At 32.3% G+C, this 21,309-nt stretch overlaps 1 protein-coding gene across 1 annotated transcript in view; it reads right to left on the reverse strand.

Annotated features, from left to right (window-relative positions):
• The window catches only part of LOC139905498 (neuropeptides capa receptor-like), a 67,783-nt gene extending 47,300 nt beyond the window's left edge, over positions 1 to 20,483 (reverse strand). Inside the window, exons 1-3 of the mRNA XM_071888809.1 lie at positions 20,125 to 20,483; positions 3,245 to 3,370; positions 1,455 to 1,550 (exon numbers count right to left, since the gene is read on the reverse strand). Coding sequence (XP_071744910.1) covers positions 1,455 to 1,550; positions 3,245 to 3,278 — 130 coding nt within the window. The 5' untranslated portion in view covers positions 3,279 to 3,370; positions 20,125 to 20,483. The remainder of the gene's footprint in view (positions 1 to 1,454; positions 1,551 to 3,244; positions 3,371 to 20,124) is intronic.
• Positions 20,484 to 21,309: the final 826 nt, after the last annotated feature.

Here is a 21,309-nt window from a genome sequence, read left to right on the forward strand (position 1 = left end):
GACCGCCAACTCCTTATCACTTCAGTACGCATACTTTTTGAGAAGGAAAAAAATATTCAGGGTCTCTTCTACCACGAAACAGAAGAACCAATGTCTCTCCCACAGGGTTTTCCCATACGTTTCCTCAGGATTAAGTATTTGTTATGGATCTGTAAATGAACTAATGCATATATATATCCATTTTTTTTACAATTTATGACATGCAATATTCCCCTAGGACAAACCTTTTTGGCCATATATTCCCGTTTCTTATTTTTTGATCTCATATATTGTGTTTTAGTTAATTCAAGGGCATGTAATCTCCAAATCTGTCGATTTCACAGTGCCTTTATAAAAGTTCTATGCGTTGGTACAATCTCCCTACCCCGTACTTTTTATATTTTTTTATGATAATAAATCAAAAATAGTATGTCCGTCAATACCCATTTTTAGATCTACAAATAATATCTCAGAAATTTGGGACTACTTGATATAATGAATAAAAATGTAGCAACGAGCGTGTATAACTAAGTGTGTAATAATAGAAAGGAGAAGGATCGTTCATATTTATGTAATTATAGCAAATTTTATCTGTCTTTTTGTCTGTTTGTTGAAGTCTTACAGCTCTGAATAATGTCAAGTATTAATGGCGTACGAGGAGGTGGGCTGGCGGGGCTATGCCCCCCAAAATTAAGAATTTTTTTATTACAAAAAATAAAATATTTGAAAAAGAAATCAAATTTATTAATTTTTATAATGAAACAGTTGTTAACATAAAAAAAATTTCAAAAATAAAATTTCAAGTATAAATTTTTTTGGAACAAAATGCAATATTTATGTCTTTTTTCAAAAAGGAAAAAAAAGTTATGGAAAAAGATTTCAAAGAGTCGCAGTTGCTCACAAAATTAAATTAAAAAAAAAGTTTAAAAATGTAGTTGCAAGTATAAAATTTTTTCTTAAAAATGTGAAAAATCTACAGTAATAAAAAAAAATATTTTAAATTTAAAAAATCAACCCCCTTCCTCCCAAACAATTATATTTTGTGGACATTTCTGGGTACTATGCTTTTTTTATAACGAAAAAATAAAGTTTATAAATTAAAATTGGAAAAACGGATGTTGCATTGCTTTTTTTTTCTTTAGAATTGATTTAAAAATGCAGTGTCAAATATATATGAATTGAAATATATTATCATTTTTTCCTGTACTAATGCTATTTTTAATATTGAAGACTCTCCACCTCATGGCAGTAATTCATTTTCTACCACAAAATCACCTCAAGAAAGTAATAGAATATTAATTCATACTTAGTGGAGTTGTCGTTTTCCACTTATTCTGTAGTAAACCCTAGTCTTCTAAATATGTTTTGTCTCTATCTGAGTTGAGTAAGTCTACCACTGAGTAAATAATTCTCATAAAGTGTTAAGCCATGTTCAGAATATGTTTTGCATATTTTTAATGTTATAAATGACTTACCTACAAATAGTAGCGAAATGTCTGAGACGGCAAGGGATACGAGAAACGCATTGGTTGGGGAACGCAAGTTTTTGTGGTAAAATATCACATAAATGACTGAAAAGAAAGTGTACATAGATTACAACTAAATAGATATGGATTAGTTCTTTGGTATTGAACTATTGACAGAGGTGGACATCAGTTCTTATACTAAAAGTCGAGTCTCAAGTCTTTGCTCACAAGTCCAAGTACTTGAATACTTTAAAGAGTCCAGTTCTTGTCTTCATATTTCTTCTGATTTCTTTTCAATTTCATTATAAATAGGGTTGTAAATGTGTGAGTGTTTTACTTGAAGGTAAAAAAAAACCAGTTTTCTTTTCTTTTCTTAAGCTATTATCATTATTTTTTCATAAAAGAGAGAATGTCTAGCTATAAAATGTAACCAAAAGTGTCTGTGATCATGAATGACACTGATGTTTTAGTTGGGAGTTATAAGTGTAAGTCTTTGTTAGATTCAGAGTAGAAATATACTTGTGTTGATTTCTTGCTTTCATAGCTAGATACAGCCGTTTTTATGAAACATCGTGAAAGCTAAAGCCCAAAACTCTTCAAATTGTCATGATTATCATGTTAAAGTAATATATATATTTTTTTAGAAACATAGTGATATGTCTAATTCCTTCTTTGACTCAAAGTCGGAGTCATTCCTACTATAATTCTTGATGCCCACAGAATGGGATTTGTATTTATTTGCTCTCTCTCATAGCTAGCTACTGCCAGCCTATGTCTACCTCATTAAGTAGATCTTGTGTTTGTTTTCTTCTTCTGATAGCTGTCTGTAGACAATCTCATGAATTAATCATGATGGCTAAGCTGCTTTCCTTCCTGTCGTTTTTAAGGGTTAGAAAGCTATTTTTTTTTTTTTTTTCATACTTAAAAATGCTTACAATTTACAACCATAATCATAATAAATAATGCCCTTATTTTTAAGGTTTTCTTGAATTTAACTAATTTTCGAGTCCAAGCAAATTCGCGAGTCTTTGATTGTGAAATCAAGTCAAGTAACAAGTACTGTGTCCTTTGTACTCTGGAATATTGCCATAAAAAATTTCATTTTTCTCATTTACGGATAGGCGTCAATATAATAACACTCATAATTTTTTAAACACGAGATTTGAGTAGGATCCATTTGGTACCTCAAAACAGATAAGGAATTATGGCTTCTACTTTTAAAAAACTTATATAATCGCTTATGCTCCAAATCAAAAAGTGGTACAGGGATACTGATTAAAAACCCAGGGAGTCTGTCGGACTATAAATATATATAGGTATATTCTATTTTTTTTTTTTTTTTTGGGGGAGGGGTAGCTTAGTTTTTGGTGTTTTTTGAAAAAAAAACCAAACTAAAAATTATTTTTTTTGTGGAAAAAATTAAAAAATTCAATTAACGTTTAAATACTGAATTTTCTAGTAAAAGCCAAATTTCCTGAATTTGGAGGTGGTCAGTAGCCCCTCCGGCCCACTGTCTGTGGATGCTCCTGAAACCACAACAAGAACCCTAAAGGACCCTTCTTAAATTGATAATACTTTTTCTCGATGGTAGCATTGAACGGCCATTGTTTATGTTATTGGGGTTTCTGCAGATAGGAAAACTATCTACAGATCCTTAGATGCACTAGTGCCATGAATCCCTATATATGTAGATAGTAGAATTCCAGGTAATTTTCCAATGCAAATATTCCAGAGGCCATTATCCCTTTGGCAAATCTTTCTAGAACCCTTTAGTTATTATAATAACTTATAATACTGACCTAATATGTTTCCAAGGATCCCTGTTATAAACATGCAAATGTAGAGGAGAGTAAAGGGAATGAGATATTCGAGGGGTTGCCGCTTATCGCCAAGACAGAGCTTGAGAAATATTTCTTCATCAAAATCTATAAAATAAACATATTTCACATTAGATATTGAACAAAACAAGAAATAAATAAAAGTATTTCATGGAATATCTGACATAATTTTTACCCCTATAAATATGTGATTGAATAATTTGACATGGCTTTTGCAATAAGTCTATTGCATCGTAATATTCTGAATTTGAATTGATTTGATTTATTTATCTATTCGTTATAAATCAGTATTACAAGGCTTTCTAAATTATAAAGGATATTTCATTGATTGAATTCCTGGAAATGTAGGTACATATTAGTGTTAGGGTTCGGCCTGAAAATGCTAGAAAGATCTGAGACCGTTATGACTTATAATGTATCGTAAAAATTCAGTTCTTTAAAGTAGTTTGGTCTGGATGCGTCTCAAGTCCAGGGGCGTCAGCAGGATTATTTATATATTTTTTTGGAGGGGGGAAAGCTTTGTTTTTGGAATTTTTTGGAAAATAATTTTAAAAATTAAATTTCAAATATTATTTTGTTTCGAAAAATGTTTCAAAATTCAAAAGTTATTAAGAAAAAATATTAAATTTTTTTGAAAGTATTTCAAAAATCAATAGCTAATCACAAAAAATTTCTAAAGATCTCAGTGCTTCACTTTGAGGAGCTCGGTACTGGGATGAATTTGTAGTCAAGGGTGTTGGCATCAAGTCTGTAGGGGACCAAAAGTGTCAAGAAAGAGTTCAAAAGAAATAAAAAGAATTAATATTTAACTTTTTTTTACCCTTATTGCACTTCTATACCCTAGCCAGGGGGTTGGGGGAGGTGGGAGGGCAAAGACTCTGGATTAAATGTTTAATGTATTAAAAAAAAAATATATACCTAGGTGTGCCATGTATAAAATACGCAAGTTTTTGGCATATTTTGCTGACCTAAGTTGGTATTTAATACGCAAAATACTTTATTACTTTTCCCAACGAATTATATAATCTCCTCCTTGATTTTTTGTCTGTTTGTACGCAGGAGTACGAAAAAAGATAAAAACCGATTTTTGTAGGAAGATGATATATGCTTAGAGTGAAAGGACATTATATTTTGAAAAGTCAAGGTCACAGAAATCGTTAATAACATTTAATAGACCATAAGCTGCGACCAAATTGAGATACATCATGAAAATGATTTTAGCTGGAGGTTTGCATTCTACCGAGTGCCAATTCTAGTTATAGGTTGTTTTTCCTATTTCAAAACCCATTCCCCTTCTTTTTGTGTAGGTTAATTTTGTACGCTCGTAAAGAAAAATTTGGAAAATTTTTTGTTCAAATTACAAACTTAGACAATGTCCTACGCATTAGACGATACTCCTTTGGTTGATTGGACAACACATTGTGTTAAGTTATATTTATATAGTTTGTAATGTGTCAGTACTTATTTATTCAGGCCAGTTTAATTAAGTCTTCAGACCGATCTTATGAGTCCTTGGGACCGGTCATTAAGACTGTAATTACTAGAATTGATTACTTGGATAACCCCCTCTAAATTATACTGTTTTTGAAAGAGATCCTTTGAAATGACCTTCGGGTATTACGTTCATAATAATAAAAAATGGAAGTGATCAGCCCTATTTCCTATTACTATGCAGAATATTTATTTCTTATTGTAGAAAATAGCTCGGCTGCTTATGAGTTGCCCTCATTTATATCCCGGTCATGCTCTCGGTAGTCATATGGAAAAATGAATTGTATATTTTTGCCGATGTCTCTACTATGTTTTTTTAATGTTTCTTTAATTGGTCAGATGGAGTTGTATTGATTAAGTATAAGTTAATATTATAGTAATACAATTACTCAATCTGACCTAGGAATTTTCTTTGAAGGCTATATATATTAGGGGTATCACAGGAGCCCAAAATTGAGTTATCACGCATTCTGACCCCTCAAAAGTTGCGAATAGTAAATAGAAATCCGTTTTACTAGGAAATATCCCAGAGAAAAAATTTACCACCCTTTTGTCCGGAAAGGTTTCTGTATGAAAAAAAAAAAAATTATGAAAGAAACTTTTTTTTCTTATTTAAAAAAAAAAAGCTCTATATGCTTAATAAAGGATATTGCACCATATGTATTAAATCCCTTACTTCTACAGCGAGATAAACGTTGCACAGCCCGGATTTATTGAGAAAATAGACGAAAAAGATAAAAATTACTTATGAAAAGGAGTAAATTGTGCGAATATCTTATTTTTTTATTCTATATAAGTTAGCATATAATAATGTGGATATCATAAATGTTAAATGTTTGTAAATTAAATTTGCTTTACATTTGGAACCAAGAATTCAAAATTTAACATTTTTTATTATTACCTCTTTGTATTTTGAAAAATAGACTTATTAGTATGTTTCTTCTATACAACAACTTCAAATCGAACCATTGTTCAAGAGTACTTAATTGGCCCTATGAACAGTTTTTTTAAATTTTATGAAAAGGATAGAAAACAATAGGCTGAGAATGCTTTTAGTGGACAAATCAAGACAAAATCAATTTTTACATCAAATAAAGAGAAATAAAGATAGAGTTGGCTTTAATGCCTCGGTCGGGAGATAATAAGAGGCCTTACTAGGATGACAGATTATTCATTATTTTGGATGAAGTGCAGAGTAGTTACCAACTTACTACTCTTGAGTAGTTTATATGGCAAATATCGGAAGAGAGAGCATGTTTCTTTTGTAAACAATCACTGGAGACATCCCAACATTTTTTATTCGAGTGTACGCATATATTTAATATAATGGACCAATTGATTGAGTGTTTTTTTTTTCAATTTTAAGTTGCATCTTGTGCATAAAGATTTTTCTTATTTTTATACCGGCCCATATCAAGTAGTAATTAATTACGTAAGTTTAGATGCACAAGAACACCATTGCCTAAGGATTTTACTGTAATATTGAAGAATATTGTATTTAATATGTTAAAAAATTAAAACTAATGTTTACATAAAATAATAAGTAAAAATGTGGTTGTACCAAAGTACACACACACAAATAAAAAATAATAATATAGTACTTAATTATAAATGCGATGCAAGTGATTTTTCCAAAGCAGTATTCCAACTGAAACAACAATGGCTACAAGATCTTTAATTCTACCTTTCCTTTTGGTCATCCCAGTGATCTAAATCCAGCAATTTCCCCTTCTATAAAGGATGTCTATAAATCCCTTTAATTATAAAGCAAGACTTAAATCAAACTCGTCCTGGTAAATGGTTTAAAGAGAGGCCCATTTACCAACTGCTGATCTAGTTTTGTCAATATGGAGCAATTCAACATTCCTGCAATGAACAAATACTTTGTGGCTGGTGAAAGTAAAAAAAATAGATGAAAAATTGACAAGATTTCTTTGATGGGTTGAAAACGGATAATCCTTTGATCAAAAAGTTTGTTAATGAATGTGAGGAAATGTTTGATATCGCTTCATGGCAATGCTATGATAATAAAATTCCAAGAGATAAATGCAAATGTCAAAGAAAGATCCCTCTTCAATAGTGGCAGGCATATACTGATAAAAAAAAATAGGGTGGGGATGTTAAGGCCTATTGATTATGTTACTACTAGAAAGAAAAGAGAAGCTAGAGAAATACTATTGGTTTTAGAAGATCATAAAAGCTTAGAATCCATAGTTGCTATCATATGTGATGGTTGCAACACAAATGTAGGGAATTTGGTCGGCATTGTAATGAGGCTTCAACTTTCTCTCCAAAGACCCTTCAATGGCTGGTGTGTCAACTTCACATGAATGAATTGACATTGACCCATCCCTTTTTATTTAGATCCATTTTCATTGGAATGTGACCAGAAACAAAGCTTACAAAAATTTTGAGTCATGTTCTAGTATGTGATTGCAATTTCCATCCATGATTATGACTTGTAAAAAACTGTTTTATTTGACAGCAACATGGATCAATCTGCCATTCCTGTTCCATTTAGGGGTAATAATTTTTTAGCGTCTACCTCCAAAGTTGTCTGTGGAACTTCTATATGTGATTGATAAGTCATTTGGCACCCCATTTTAGCAAGGGCATCTGCAAATTGGTTCCCAGTGTTGCCGTCACAACCTCATACCCATTTTATACTTATGGGTCGTTTTGAAATTCCAATTTCTTCCAAAATACATAGTTGTTGTTCTGTGAAGGACCCTCTTTTCCTTTCCAAGCATTCAATACTGCCGATGGAAATATGAAAGGGGACTTTTGTCCATATAATTTAGGACATGTGTTGCTTGATAAATACTTTCCAACTCAGCCTGAAAAACGCTATTAAACAGGTGTATCTGTCGAATCAACATTCGTCTCCTGTGGAAATGCACCATCCGTAACAAAGCAATCTTCTATCCATCTGTGAAAACATTCAGGTAAATGGTTCTAAGAGTGTCACATTTTTTATCAATACAAACAGAGGAAGAGAATAAGCTTTATGAAATGTATGAGACACTAAATTTGCTGAGGCGTACTCTTAGTTCTTTTTGGAGTATTTCTGCCACTCCTTTAGATCTGGAGTGGATCATCCACGATATTGGAACATCAACCATCATTGTTAGCTTTTTGGATTCTTTTTTATGATTAAATGAAGCGGGAACATAACTTCCATGGCTTTTGTAGGAGTAGACCTCGTTGCTCGACACATCAAAAGACATACAGCTTATTAACTCTAACCCTTTGGATAAAAAGGTTTACATCATTAACTCCAAGGTGCCCATATCCCTGCTCCATAATAAATAATAGGCTCCAAGCAGGTATCCGAATCCACCGTAAGCCCCACTAATATCCAATCAAATTCCTGACAAATAAAACTTTTTGTTTCAACATGGCCACCCATCTTTTATCTGAAGTATATAATAGCTCCAAGATATTTGTATTTCTCTACCCATTATATTGTTCTCTCATTGATTTCAATGTTTGGGAATAACTTTGTAGGCATACCATTCCTTTTGTTTTTACTCAATAAATTTAAGGCCAATTTCAGAGACTTAAGTTGTCGTTTCATTAACTCATCTCTAGAATATATCCGCATAGGCATTCAAACAAGTTGATGGGGGTCAGCAATGACCAAGTATTTATAGGGGCTCAACTGGAAAAGGAATAACTGGAGATTTACAAAAAATGTTAGTCGTCAATTTCAGGCCTGTTGTAGGAAAAGTTTAAAAAAAAATAATGAAGATATTTTGGCAGATTTAAGTAATGATCAACGCTACCTTTACCTTTATTGTTTTGTCAATTAAGTCTGGAATTTTTTTTCCTGGTTTCTACTTACCTCTTAGATCACCAGGAACCTTGCACACATTTTGTGATATTGTATATCGAATAAAAAGCCTTGCTAAAGCCTCTAAAAATTGGTTGTATCCATCTTAAAACTACTACACTCCAATGTGGTTTGCAATTGAATGTCAACCTATGATGGTTAAAGATTTTCAGCTTGCAAATTCACTATAAAGATGTATTGATCTAGATCTGCTTTGCCCATGTTCCACTGACGATCGCATTTAAAAGCTTTTTCTTTAAGACGTTCCGTCCAAGTAAGTCCTTGATCATATATAACACCAAGGTATTTCATTTGTGATGAAAAATTTATGAGTTTCCAACCAATTTATAGTCGTGGGAAGTATTTAGATCGCAGTTTATATGCCTGTGAGAAAACAACTGATTTAGTTTTGTCTGGGTTAATGGTCAAACAATTCATTCTTCCCCATTTTAGAACAGTATTGACCACTTCTTACATTTTTCTAACGAGGGTATGCGGATGCTTTCCACTCATTAGTAGAAGGATATCATCAGCATAGTCAACAACCTTGTCTGCGTTATTATTAAATTTTTCAAGTAGGGTGTCCATGATTATGTTCCATATCATAGATGAAAGTACATCTTCTTGGGGACTACCCCGTGTTGGGTTTATGCTAACTTTTTCTCCTTTGAGTTCAGCTGTCACTGTTCACCTTCTATGGATTTCTTTGTACCAAGATCTGATACTATCTGGTATCCCCATTTTTTCAATTGCACATTTCGCTGAGTTGAATTGAATATAGTCAAATGCACCAGTACAATCAAAGCTGGCCACGAGTCCACATTGGTTTTGATAGATCCATTTCTCAATGATATCTGTAACCTGTAACAAAGCCGTTTCTGTTGATAAACCCTTTGTATAGGCATGTTGTGAGGAGAATATTGGAATGAGTCCTTCATTTTCTCTATTGAACGATTCTCTCAAGACCTTTAACAGATAAGTTAGACCAAATTATTGGTGGCAATGATTTTGCCAAGTTGTAGTCATATTTACCCCGTTTTGGCAAAAATACAACCTTTATTTCTCTTCAGCTGTTGGGTGTGTAGCCTGTACTGAGAATCGCTTATTAAAGTTCCGAAATGTATTGAATTATGTTATCCCCCTATCTGATGCAGGATAATTCACTTTAGTCTTTCGTTTCCTGAGCTCTTGTATGCTCCGAAGGACCTAAATGATTATCGTACAATGTTGTCGTTCACAAAGTCAATATTAAAGGCGGTGGATCGTAATGGTTTTACGTTTATTGAATTGATTTTGCATACTGGGAAATGGATCTCCAGGAGTATTTCAATAGATTCGATTGGTGATTGAGCGTATCCCTGTTCTGTTCGGAGTAAGCCAATTGATTCAGAGATTAGTTTTTGAATTCTAATAATGTCTTGCAATGTCTTTTGGGCCTTCTGTATTACAAAAATACCTCCAGGAGTCATTTGGCTCTTTTCTGAGTGCAGTACGATATTCATTTTTGGCGATCAGATACTCTTCTCTGTGAGAGGATCGGTTACGCTTTAGCTCAATTTGCTAAGTTTATGCCTCAATCTAGCAAGAAGTTTAGTCCCCCATGGTACTGCTTTAGCTTTTAAAGTTCTTTCAATCGGACAGGGAATATCTAGTGCATTGTTAATAATATTGTAGAGTGATTCGGGACAATGGTCAATACTGCTGGCGCTGGGACGGATTGTAGGTAGGGATGCAGAATCTGGTCAAAGCCTGAAAGTTTTCTAGTTTTTTCCCCTCAGGTTCCTTGATTCATCGGCTATTGGCTTGTATTAACCAAAATTGAAGAATATATATAGGTGGTCCGACATTGATGGACAAAGATCTATATACCAACCATTAATATCAAATATATGATAGGTATGCTGATTCAAGATAGTAATATCAATTATAGAGCTAACTCGCTGTGTTGCAAAAGTCGGGTTTTAATGATAAGGCCATTTTTTCAATAATGTTATCAAGACTCTCTCTCCTTATTTTTACACCCCCAAAGCGGATAGTGAGCGTTGAAGTCCATGGCTAGGAGAAGTGGTTTATGATGGCAATTACAATAAGATTCAACAATGTCTCACTTTCAACTGAGAGGAGTTATCAAGATATGCTACAAAAAGATAGAAGATGATATCCTCAACCTCTATCTGTGAATTCAAGAAGAAACACTCATTTAAGTGGCCGGCCGTTCTTATACAAGCTCTCGGGTTTGACCCTAATTTACTGTGAATTGTATGTATATCCGCTTAAGTTTAGGCTTTTTGTTGTGCCTTTGATGAGATAAGATTCTGTTATCCTGGTTATATGAGATTTTCTCAATTTAAGGTCAGAGTTGGCTGCTCTGGAGTGTTGTGTATTGATGTAGGAACAGGTGATCATGTTGATTTTATAAGATTTTGCGGTGGGCCAAATATAACTTCACCGCGCCGTTTCAAAGAAAGTGTCTATTTTTTTTCTGATTTTTGGAAGTTTTCTTCTGTTTAGTGTCTTTTTCAGCCAGATTTGATGTCCCAGATGCAAGATTTGGTGTTTTATTTTCGTTTCTCTTTTACGTATCTTTTGGATCGTGTTATTTGGTTATTGCGGTTCTATTATGATCTTGGTTGTCCGCTTTGTCTCTACTGATTCCTCAAGTATACTTATCGACCTCATCAGTATTTTCATTAGTAGAATTTTGATCATTGATGATATCATCCTCCTCAGGGGCACAATTGTCGTTGTTTCGAATTAGCTGTTGTTGTTCATTACTTTTTGTCTCTTGCTCCATATCTTTTTCTGCTTCTTCTTCCTCTTGCTCCATAAAAGGTGCACTTCGAGGATTTTGGAACTGCACCCTACCAGCTGAGGCAGTTCGAAGAGTGAAATTGTGCAGTAGCAGATTTTTAAACGCCAAAGGAACAACACAGATTTGAAGTACTTCGCCTAATTTGGTTAGCTCGAATCTTACTATCTCAACTTTCTCCTCTATACCAAAGGTGCTGCATTGATTTTTTTATTATTTTATAAAGTATTTCGTCCTCGATGTCACCTGTAACTCCACCGAAAAATCCTGTGAGCCTCTTTTTTCTTTCCTTTATTCTCTTATTCGCTCTGCCTCAAGAGAAGTGTGCATGATGAAATTATTTTTCGAACATAGTTACCCGAGAAATCATTGTTGACATAGATAACTGCTATCTTGTTAGTATATCTACGCACACAATGCCCCCTCCTGGAATAGATAAACGGCGAACATAGTCCGTGTCAATAATTTTTATCACCTTATTCCATTCTACGACGAGGGAAATATGGTCGCTGTTCCTTTGAACGATTATGACTTCATTTTAGTCTTTTGCAATATATGCATATAAAAATTTTCTTTTTTGTTTGTCCTTCATACTTTTTTCGGGGTTTTGGGGGTTTTGAGGTCTCTTCGACGGAGGAGTCTTTTTGGACTGGCCTCTGTCCTTCTTTTTGCGCCTCAGACGTTTCATGGTGCTCATTAATTACTTTAGTTTGAGTTGAGAATGTGTGTTTTTTTTCCATTTTTGGAGGGCTTTTCACCTTCCATTTAGGGGTTCTTTTTAGGTTCATTAGTGTTTAGTTTAGGAGAGTCTTGATTATCTCTAACTCTTTTACCGCATTTGTTATACATTACAGTTTCCCATTTCATAACTGTAGGGGTTTCTTCATGATAGAGTTTGGGATCCCAGTTGGACCGGTCTCCCATATTGATTGAAAGCACTTTTCTCAGATCTCAACGCAAACAAAAGTGCGTGATGATGAGCGACTTTAGTAGAAAAAGTTTCGCAAAATTGTCCTTATGATGAAATACTCTTTACAAGGTGAAGAGGAAGGACAAAATAAAATAAAAACAAAGGACCTATCTCTAGTGGATATCTAGTTTTTGATCCGTGAAAAATCGACTCCACGACGACTGAAAGAACATCTTTGTACAGAAATAATGCTAGAAAAGCCTTACAACACTCTTTAATTGCGTTAACAGGTCAAAAAGCACCATGACCTCTTTTAAGAATTAAATTCCTAAGACAACACATTGATATATGTTCACTATACAAAAGTAAAAAGGTAAGTCGTGCCATGCTTCAATAATATATAATTATTTTCAGTGGGTAAATACTAATCAATTAATTTGAATATGAAGCATCGATTAACTTGTTTTTTTCCACTTACATATAAAATATGTAATTATATAGACTCATATGTAATTATTTTTTTTTTGGAATATTATTTTAATCTATATTCACGCAATCTAACCAGCTGATTATATTTCTTAATAAATGTTAAAAACTGAATTGACCAAAAATAAATCAAAAACTTTTTGAAAGTAATTTAAAAAAAAAATTGAAATATAATATATATTCTTTAAGTTCAGATATGATATAAAGTATTTGAAGAAAAAATAAAAAAGATATTAGCATCTAAGTAAGGTTCTTCTTTTTACTCGATTTTTTGGTGGTTATAAACATTTTTTATCAAATGTAATCAAGATAACGTAATAAATAGTTCATTTTTTTAAATGCTGAAATGTTTTTATTAATTTATTATTTAGTTTGATTTTCATATATATCGTTTTTTCATGTCGAAATATGGCACTGAATCTTAGTTATACTCTATAAAATAGATTTAAAAAAAGGCTTTCAAGGCCAAACCTTCATTGATTCAAAGTTTTAATAGTCATATTCGAGTTCGACGGATTAATAAAAGTAATAAATGGGGTTTTCAGCCTGGGGGCCAAAATGCTGTTGCATGGTATTATCATCCCTCATGCATACATGGAATAGGCAGGCTCATACTAGTATAATTACATATTTTTTAAAATAAAAATGTGGAACATGTGTAAATTTAAATTCTTACAAAACTGGGGAAATCGATTATGAAACTTGGCTTGGGCGCATTTTTAATTTTTTTTTAATGTTTTTGCACATATGTCATTTTTTGTGAAGTATGAGTTAAAACTCGTAAGTTTTTCAATAAAAAAAAAAAAAAAAATTGGTCGTTTCTTAATGGTTTATAGCTTACCTCAAGTTCGAAGGTATTTCGAAGGGGCCAAACTTTGAGGACTCCCAAACGTGTACTTGCGCCACCACAAGTCCAAAAATTCACACATGTTGTTGCTGTTGTGTCTTACGAGGTCCTATGACACAAACTATATAATAAGCAATCCAGAATCACCGAGAGAAATGAGGAAGGGAATTGTGATGGAATAAGACAATGTATTATAGTATAGTACATACAAATATGTTATAATACTCAATAGATATGTCAGACTACTCTGACGTTACAAGGTAGTCAGCCTATTTATACTATACTAATGAAGTACTTTACATATAAACACAGATTATATAACATAATAATATAAAAAGGAAAGAAGCTTCATATTATCATATGTAAATATACAACAGTTTCTTAGTTGGTATAGACATGTTGATCAAAAATTATAAAAATCTATGATGGTGATGGCAGAAGGGTGTGTTCCCTAATGACACAAGTTGGGAATTCGGTTTCGCCGAGTATTATTTATTTTGAATTTTATTCCTATAAACAAGAAAATAACTATCAAACGTCCAAAAAAATGGTCATTCATGGACGCGTTTTGATTTGAAAATCTGTAAAGTGTCAAAAAAAAAAAAAAGAAGAAGGAAATTTTGATGTTGTTTCTTTAAAATTATCGATTTGAATCCAGTTACAGGATTTTATTTTATTAAGTATTATAGATGAAACATCTATTTTGCAACAATCTATTTTTAATCTTTCTCTAACATGTCTCATGGTATGAATATTTTACTTCCAAACATGCTGTCAATAGTTTATCTTATATTTCGGTACCGCCTATTACGCGCATGTTTTTTGATGTTTCTGTTCATTTTTATATATTAAAATATATTATTAATAAAAATACTTTCTTTCTTCATTTATGCCAAATTGTACTACAAAAACTGTAAATTAAACTCTTAAAAATACCACCTCTTATTTATTATTCCTTAATTTTTAAGGTTGATCTGTTTTTATTTAAGGGTATTTTTATTTTTATATTCTATAAGTTTGATATTTTTCATTCGTAATGAATCTATTTTTTTCTCTTGGTAAATCTTATTAGTTGAGTTTGAGGAATGAAACAGTATGGCCGTACACTGATATTTTAAATCACTTCCATCTCTTTTGTCACTTATTTTTGATACCCCGAATTGTCTATCTTCTTGCTGAGAGCTTGAAAATAAAGATAGTAGAAGAGGCTCAGAGTGCAACTAATCGGGAATCTTATGGTTCATACGCGTTTATTTATTATAATTAGGGAAATTTTGGAAAATTATTTGTAGTAACGTACAGGATTGGAACAACACCAAGGGACCTTTTATCTCAGTAGTCCTTCCTCAAAGTCAACTGATGAGTTTTGTCTCTTCACTGCTTCGAATTCTCAAAATACAATGCCGCTCACAAAGACGTGAACGTGCAGTAAAACAAGTAACCAACGCCTCACCTCATATTTGTGGAAAAATAAACAATATCAGAGCAATATTAAAATTACTGTAATTTCCCCAATTAATGAAATAAAAAAATAATTACTAGCAATTATTGATTCATTGTTTATTTTTTAAAAGGGTATTGAGAGAAAAAAGGCATTAAATATTCATAGTAAATGATAAAAATTTCTATTTTATGAAATATAAAAATATGCTTAAATAAAAACAAATCAACACTAGAAATTAAAAAATAATTAATAAAATGTCTTATTTTTAATAGTTTAATTGATAGTTTTTGTAGTTCAAAATTAAAAATTGATATAGTTTATTTTTGAAAAGGTTATCGAGAGAAAAAAGGTATTAAATATTTATAATAAATGATAAAAGTTTCTATTTTATGGAATATAAAAATATGCTTAAATAAAAACAAATCAACACTAGAAATTAAAAAATAATTAATAAAATGTCTTATTTTTAATAGTTTAATTGATAGTTTTTGTAGTTCAAAATTAAAATTTGATTTAATTGATTTTTTAAAGGTTATCGAGAAGGTATTAAATATTTATAATAAATGATAAAATTTTATTTGGAATATAAAAATATGCTTAAATAAAAACAAATCAAAAGTAAAAAATATTTAAAATAATATTTTTAATAGTTTAATTGATAGTTTTTGTAGTTCAAAAAATTAAAAATTGATAAAAATGGTGTCTTATTTTAAGTAAAATTTTATAATAACAATGAAGAGAAACTTCAAAATAAATGCGTATAATACACGGTACCAAAAGAGAATATATATTAATTGGCAACATGGTTGGAATTAAAATACTCATACGTTGAGACAAGTAAGAGAAAGATAGTAAAATATTATTGCAAGATATATGTTTTATCTATAATACTTAAAAAAAAAAAAAAACCTATTATAGGGTTTAAATTGATAATTTTTATTAAAGAACAGCACAATTTCATTTGAGCTGAAATTTTACAGATTTTCAAATCAAATGGCGTCTTTAAAGGACGCTTTTTGTTGGACGTTTAATGGTTACTTTCTTGTTTAGAGGAATAAAATGCAAAATAAATCCAACTTCATCATGCACTTCTCGAAAAAGCTTTTGTCCCCATTGGAAAAAACTCGGAAAACAATTTTCAAAGGCCTCTATTGAGGCCAAATTTGTACCCCCAAGCTCCTTTTCCATAGACAGGAACAGTTGGAAGTCACTTGGTGCCAGGTCCAGACGGTAAGGCAGATGCATAAGAGCTTCCCATCTGAGCTATCAGAGCTTATGGCGAGTCATCAAATATGTGTGCAGACTGGCCTTGTCTTGATAAAACACGATTCCTCTCCTATTAATCAATGGTGGTCGCTTCTGTTCGATTGCCAGCCTAAAACGTTCAAGTTGTTCATAGTAGATGGCAGAATTGAGCGTTTGACCATAAAGGAGTATATTATTCCCTGCCGATCCTACTAAACACACAACAGCACCTTTTTAGCATGCAATCCTGACTTGACCGCCTGAAATTGACGTTAGTGATCCATTTTTCAAAATTCAAATTCAAAATAATATAAAATCCCAAGTGATGGACGTCTTTATTTTTTAATATTTTTTTGTAGGGCTTTTCATGAGAATAAAATGTTTTAATGTTTCTCGTTTTGAATTCCACATAGGCTTTTTAGACTAAAAAATGATAAAAAACGACTCTCTTATTTAGAAAAATTTAACTTATTCATCATTCATATTGATGAGGAACATTATAACTTAAATTATTGAAAATATTTCTTGTTATATTCATAAAAATACATATTTAAAAAATATGCATATCCAAGGATTTTGGTTCGATATTGTATATTTTGAGTGATCTTATTTGTTATGAGGGTGTAAAAGAAAATATCTAGAATTCTCTAAATAATATTTACTGTTTCAATGTAACGATAATGACGTCATACCCGTAATAAATGATAATTTGTATCAATATCATAATCAGACATTGATAATATAATACCAGGCTTCGTACAAATTCCAATAAAGTAATTTATTATATGTTGACATTGTCTAATTGTAATATTATTAATTATTTTTAATTACGAGGTATGACGTCATGTTTTAGATTTGAATGTTTTGAATAATTTTATCCATTTTATAGGTTTTAACATCTTTTTATTAAGAAAAAAATAAATATCTTCATAAAAGTTAAGTTTTTTATTGTAAAATGTTATGCTGATTTCAAATAATCCATATATTTTGTATGCAATAATCCTAATAAAATGCTAGTTTTAGATTCAGAAAGCACCATACTTTAAGGGTTTTGTTTGACAAGAAATTACACCTTAATTTGTTGATTTTTTTTTGAACCAAAGGAATTTATTTTACTTTTGTATGACAAGGAGTTCATTTATAAAAGAGTGTTTGGTTCTACAAGGTCTAATTCAGCTGTAATACGGATTTGTTTTCAATTTGGTTCAGGAAATAATCGATAAGAAAAATATTAATAGGTCATAACTACATTTATACACTTTAAAAAAACCTCAGTATCTCAGAGTTGAATGGAGTTGAAGAAACAAAATTATAAATCAAACCTACATTCTTTTGAACATTTATCATGTAATTATCCTAATTTATAACAATTCCATTGTTCCCTTATTAATATTTGGAATGATTTAAATGCTTATGAACATTTTCTCATAGAAAGATCTAATTTATGAAACTCACTTGTTCACCTATTAATATTTGGAGTTATTTATTTTCTTTTTGTATACAATATAATACATTATCACAAAGTCTTAAATATTTCATTTCGTAACCTCGATAAATTTCTGCTTCAAAATAAATCAACTCAAATCAATATTGAATTTTTAACTAGGCCATTTAGGACTAAAACAGTTTTAACTTTGCGTGTATTTCCTTAAAGACCTCACAAATTACCTAAAAATAAGGGCAAACATAAGGTAACTAGGTACCACCCAGAATATCATCAGGTGCACCCGAAGGATTTTTTTGGGGGCTGGGCTCTAAGCATTTTTTTACAATTTTGACTGAGAAGTTTTATTGTTTTTATAAATGCCAAATTTAAAAAATATTTTGTTGATAAAGACCAATTTTCTTTTTAATTTAGACTTTAAAATATTTTATAACATACAAAAAACTTTTTTGTTAAATTTTAGACTTAAAACTTTTCAGAATATACTAAATTTGAATGAATAATAGCTTTAAAAAAATTAAGAGGTTAAAATTTGTCAGAGGATACTAAATTTGACGAATAATACTTTTTTAAATCATGGGAAATATTTTTTTCTCGAAAAGTTAATACATTTAATATTTTAAGACATGAAATTTTTCTATTGCGATAACATAAAAGATCCATCAATTTGGAAGGAACCATCAACCCATTGTATCATGTATTGTTATGTGTCTGGTGGTGTCATTTTTTACAACATCAACTTTGTTATATCAAAAATTCTGTGTTGTTTTGTGCATCATGTACTGCTCCAGAAATAACAAATACCCTGCCACTCTCCTCAAAAACAACAAAAAAAAAAAAAATCAATCGATTCATATAGAATGCCACCTTTACCTTTCATGATATTATTAAACCTATCTGTGAGCCCACCTATCCCAAAAACATGTCCTTCCAACAAAACATACCCAGGAGTGTCCATTTCAATCTGAACATGAATTTGAAACTCAGAAAGATATAATTCATGTCTGAGGTCTCTTAATCAATAATGTGGCAGTTCAGCAATGATGGGATTCGGTGGTGGTGGAAGGCCTGGCACCCATTGTGGATATAATCTTCTGTCGTAACGTCCCAGTGCTGACTGGTGGTTAGCGCCATAGGCCTCGATGTTTGCACGATTAGCATACTACATGCCTACAGTTGGATTGGCATGACTGCTGTAGGGAGGTGGCTAAAAGTGGCCCTGAAGTAGCCTCTCCACCTCAGAATCTTTCCACTGACTTTTGAAAGTTCAACAGACAGTCTCCGTGTGAAATCCTGATATCTTGCATGGGCCTTCACATGGACTTGAGGGGATTGGTCTGGGCTGTTTTATTTAACTCCTTCCAGGTGTAGTTCGGCCTCCTTGACAGATTCCTTCTTCCTCTACAACATTTTGGGCTTGCTTGCTGATGGGGTAGATGGGGGTCAGCTGAGACGCCCAACCGATTGGAAGCGCACGAATGGAAATTTGTAGATCACGTTCAAGTAAGGTGCCAATTTTATTAATAATGACTTTACATTATTATTTATTTATAAAAATATTTATATGATTTATTAAAAGGAACACTATATACAGCGCATTCGGTGGCACACACTCGATGCCACAGGGTCGTCTATAAACTGGGGAAAATCTTTAACAGGCTTATATGGAACGAACTAGATGGAAGTAACCATATTTTTGTTATTATTTGAAAGCTACACTTAATGACAATGCAAATTATTCGTAATAAGATTCGTCCTCTTGATAACCTTGGCCAGAGAGGTTCCGAAGCTGGCGTGCTTTGATCGAACTGTCTAATCTGTTCTCAGGCCCTACACTGACGAATAGATACTTAGTACGAGGCTCCATGCCCACCCTCTCCCAAAAGATGTTTGCAGCTTGCAGGTCCAAAATGTCGGGCTCCAAAAGTGAAGACACTTGAGGCTCAGAGCATCCTGCACTTTTGGCCTTGCAAGTGGTGCACTGTCTGTTGAAAGGTGTAATTTCTTCTTTGGCTACTTCATCTATCCAGGGAATGTAAATTAAATATCCAAAAACAGAACTAGTACAATGGCAATGTGGGCCTGCTCTAATCTTCCGTCGCTATCTCGACTAGAGGTTATCTAGAGGGTGGATCTCATAATAAATAATGATGGACGAAAGAGAGAAATTACTCCAAATTTTTTCTACGGACGTTAATCTCCCGTATTTTGTCCGAGCTCAAATAATCTTTAGTTCCTACAGACCCTGCTTAAATTCAACTCAATCAGACCTTTTACTTTAAACAACATTAGTAATGTACAACAGTTTTGTTTTATTAATAAGTATCCACTACCATCTTCACTCAGAGTAATGTAATCTCTCACAAGTGAGGACCCAAGAGTGATATATTCAGCATTGTACTATGATGTGTATTGACTCAGGATATGTGTGGACCTATTTTAATTCCTCAATACATGCTGGTCCAGGTAAAATTGAGCACCTTGCTACTCTTAACTTCACTTACGTATGAAGTGTTACATGTATTTTTTAAACTCAGGGAGAATTTGTAGATGTTGCCTCTTTTCAACACTCTCTCCCAACGAGAGAATATCAAACAATCCTTCCTCTAAAGTATGTATTTACTCTTTTTCTTGTGTCAAAGAGAAGGAGAAAATAGATAGGTTACGTGTCTTGTATACTGTACTTGTATTTGCAACCTAGCTTTTCTCCTCATCATACAAAAAATAAAAATATTACATAATTTATTTCGATTTATATAACACATTCTCCCAGATTGTTTTCTACCTTCTTGAGTATATACCCTAATCTCACAAAATATTGCTTGAGGCAACTCAGATATAGCTCACAAAAATCTACAATCTATAACGAATTAATATGCAATATACAAACAAATTGCAAAATTCTATTTCCAACAAATTAAAATGTTTACAAACTCGGGTTACAACATCTACAGGGCGTTCCGTCTGCGATTACGTGCGCCGGCAATTTGTTATGTCTTCTGATGCATCACTTTTTGCCGGCAGAAGATATTCCATCAAAAATGAGTGTTATTTAGGGCATAATAAAGCTCCAGAGAAATAAGAGGATACGCATTTACAGAGTAGGAATGGACTCTGCTCGGTGACAATGTTTTTGTCCAGAAACATTATGAAGATTTTGAATCGGAGGTGTAAATGTGAGATGAATCAGGTGTGCAAAATATGATGCAACAAGACTCACCCGCTTGTCATGCATCTGACAGGTTGCTGAAGTGGCTGAGTGAGGCACTGCTATTATTTCAGTGGGAAGAACATATTCCCACACCCCAAGCAGTCGGATATAATCAATGGTTATTTTTTGATTTGAACCCTTCATCATCTCAACGTTTCGGACTTGTTTGACGGCGTAGACGGTGGTCTTGATAATGATTCGCATTTTTTTGGTTTATACATATAAATATGCCAATATAATTTGCAGGTTACCAATTTTGAATTGAAATTCTTTACTATGTTGAAGTCTTTTTTAAGGTATGATCAGC

This window comes from Lepeophtheirus salmonis, chromosome 5 (genome assembly GCF_016086655.4).
Source record: "Lepeophtheirus salmonis chromosome 5, UVic_Lsal_1.4, whole genome shotgun sequence".
NCBI classification, from domain to species: domain Eukaryota; kingdom Metazoa; phylum Arthropoda; class Copepoda; order Siphonostomatoida; family Caligidae; genus Lepeophtheirus; species Lepeophtheirus salmonis.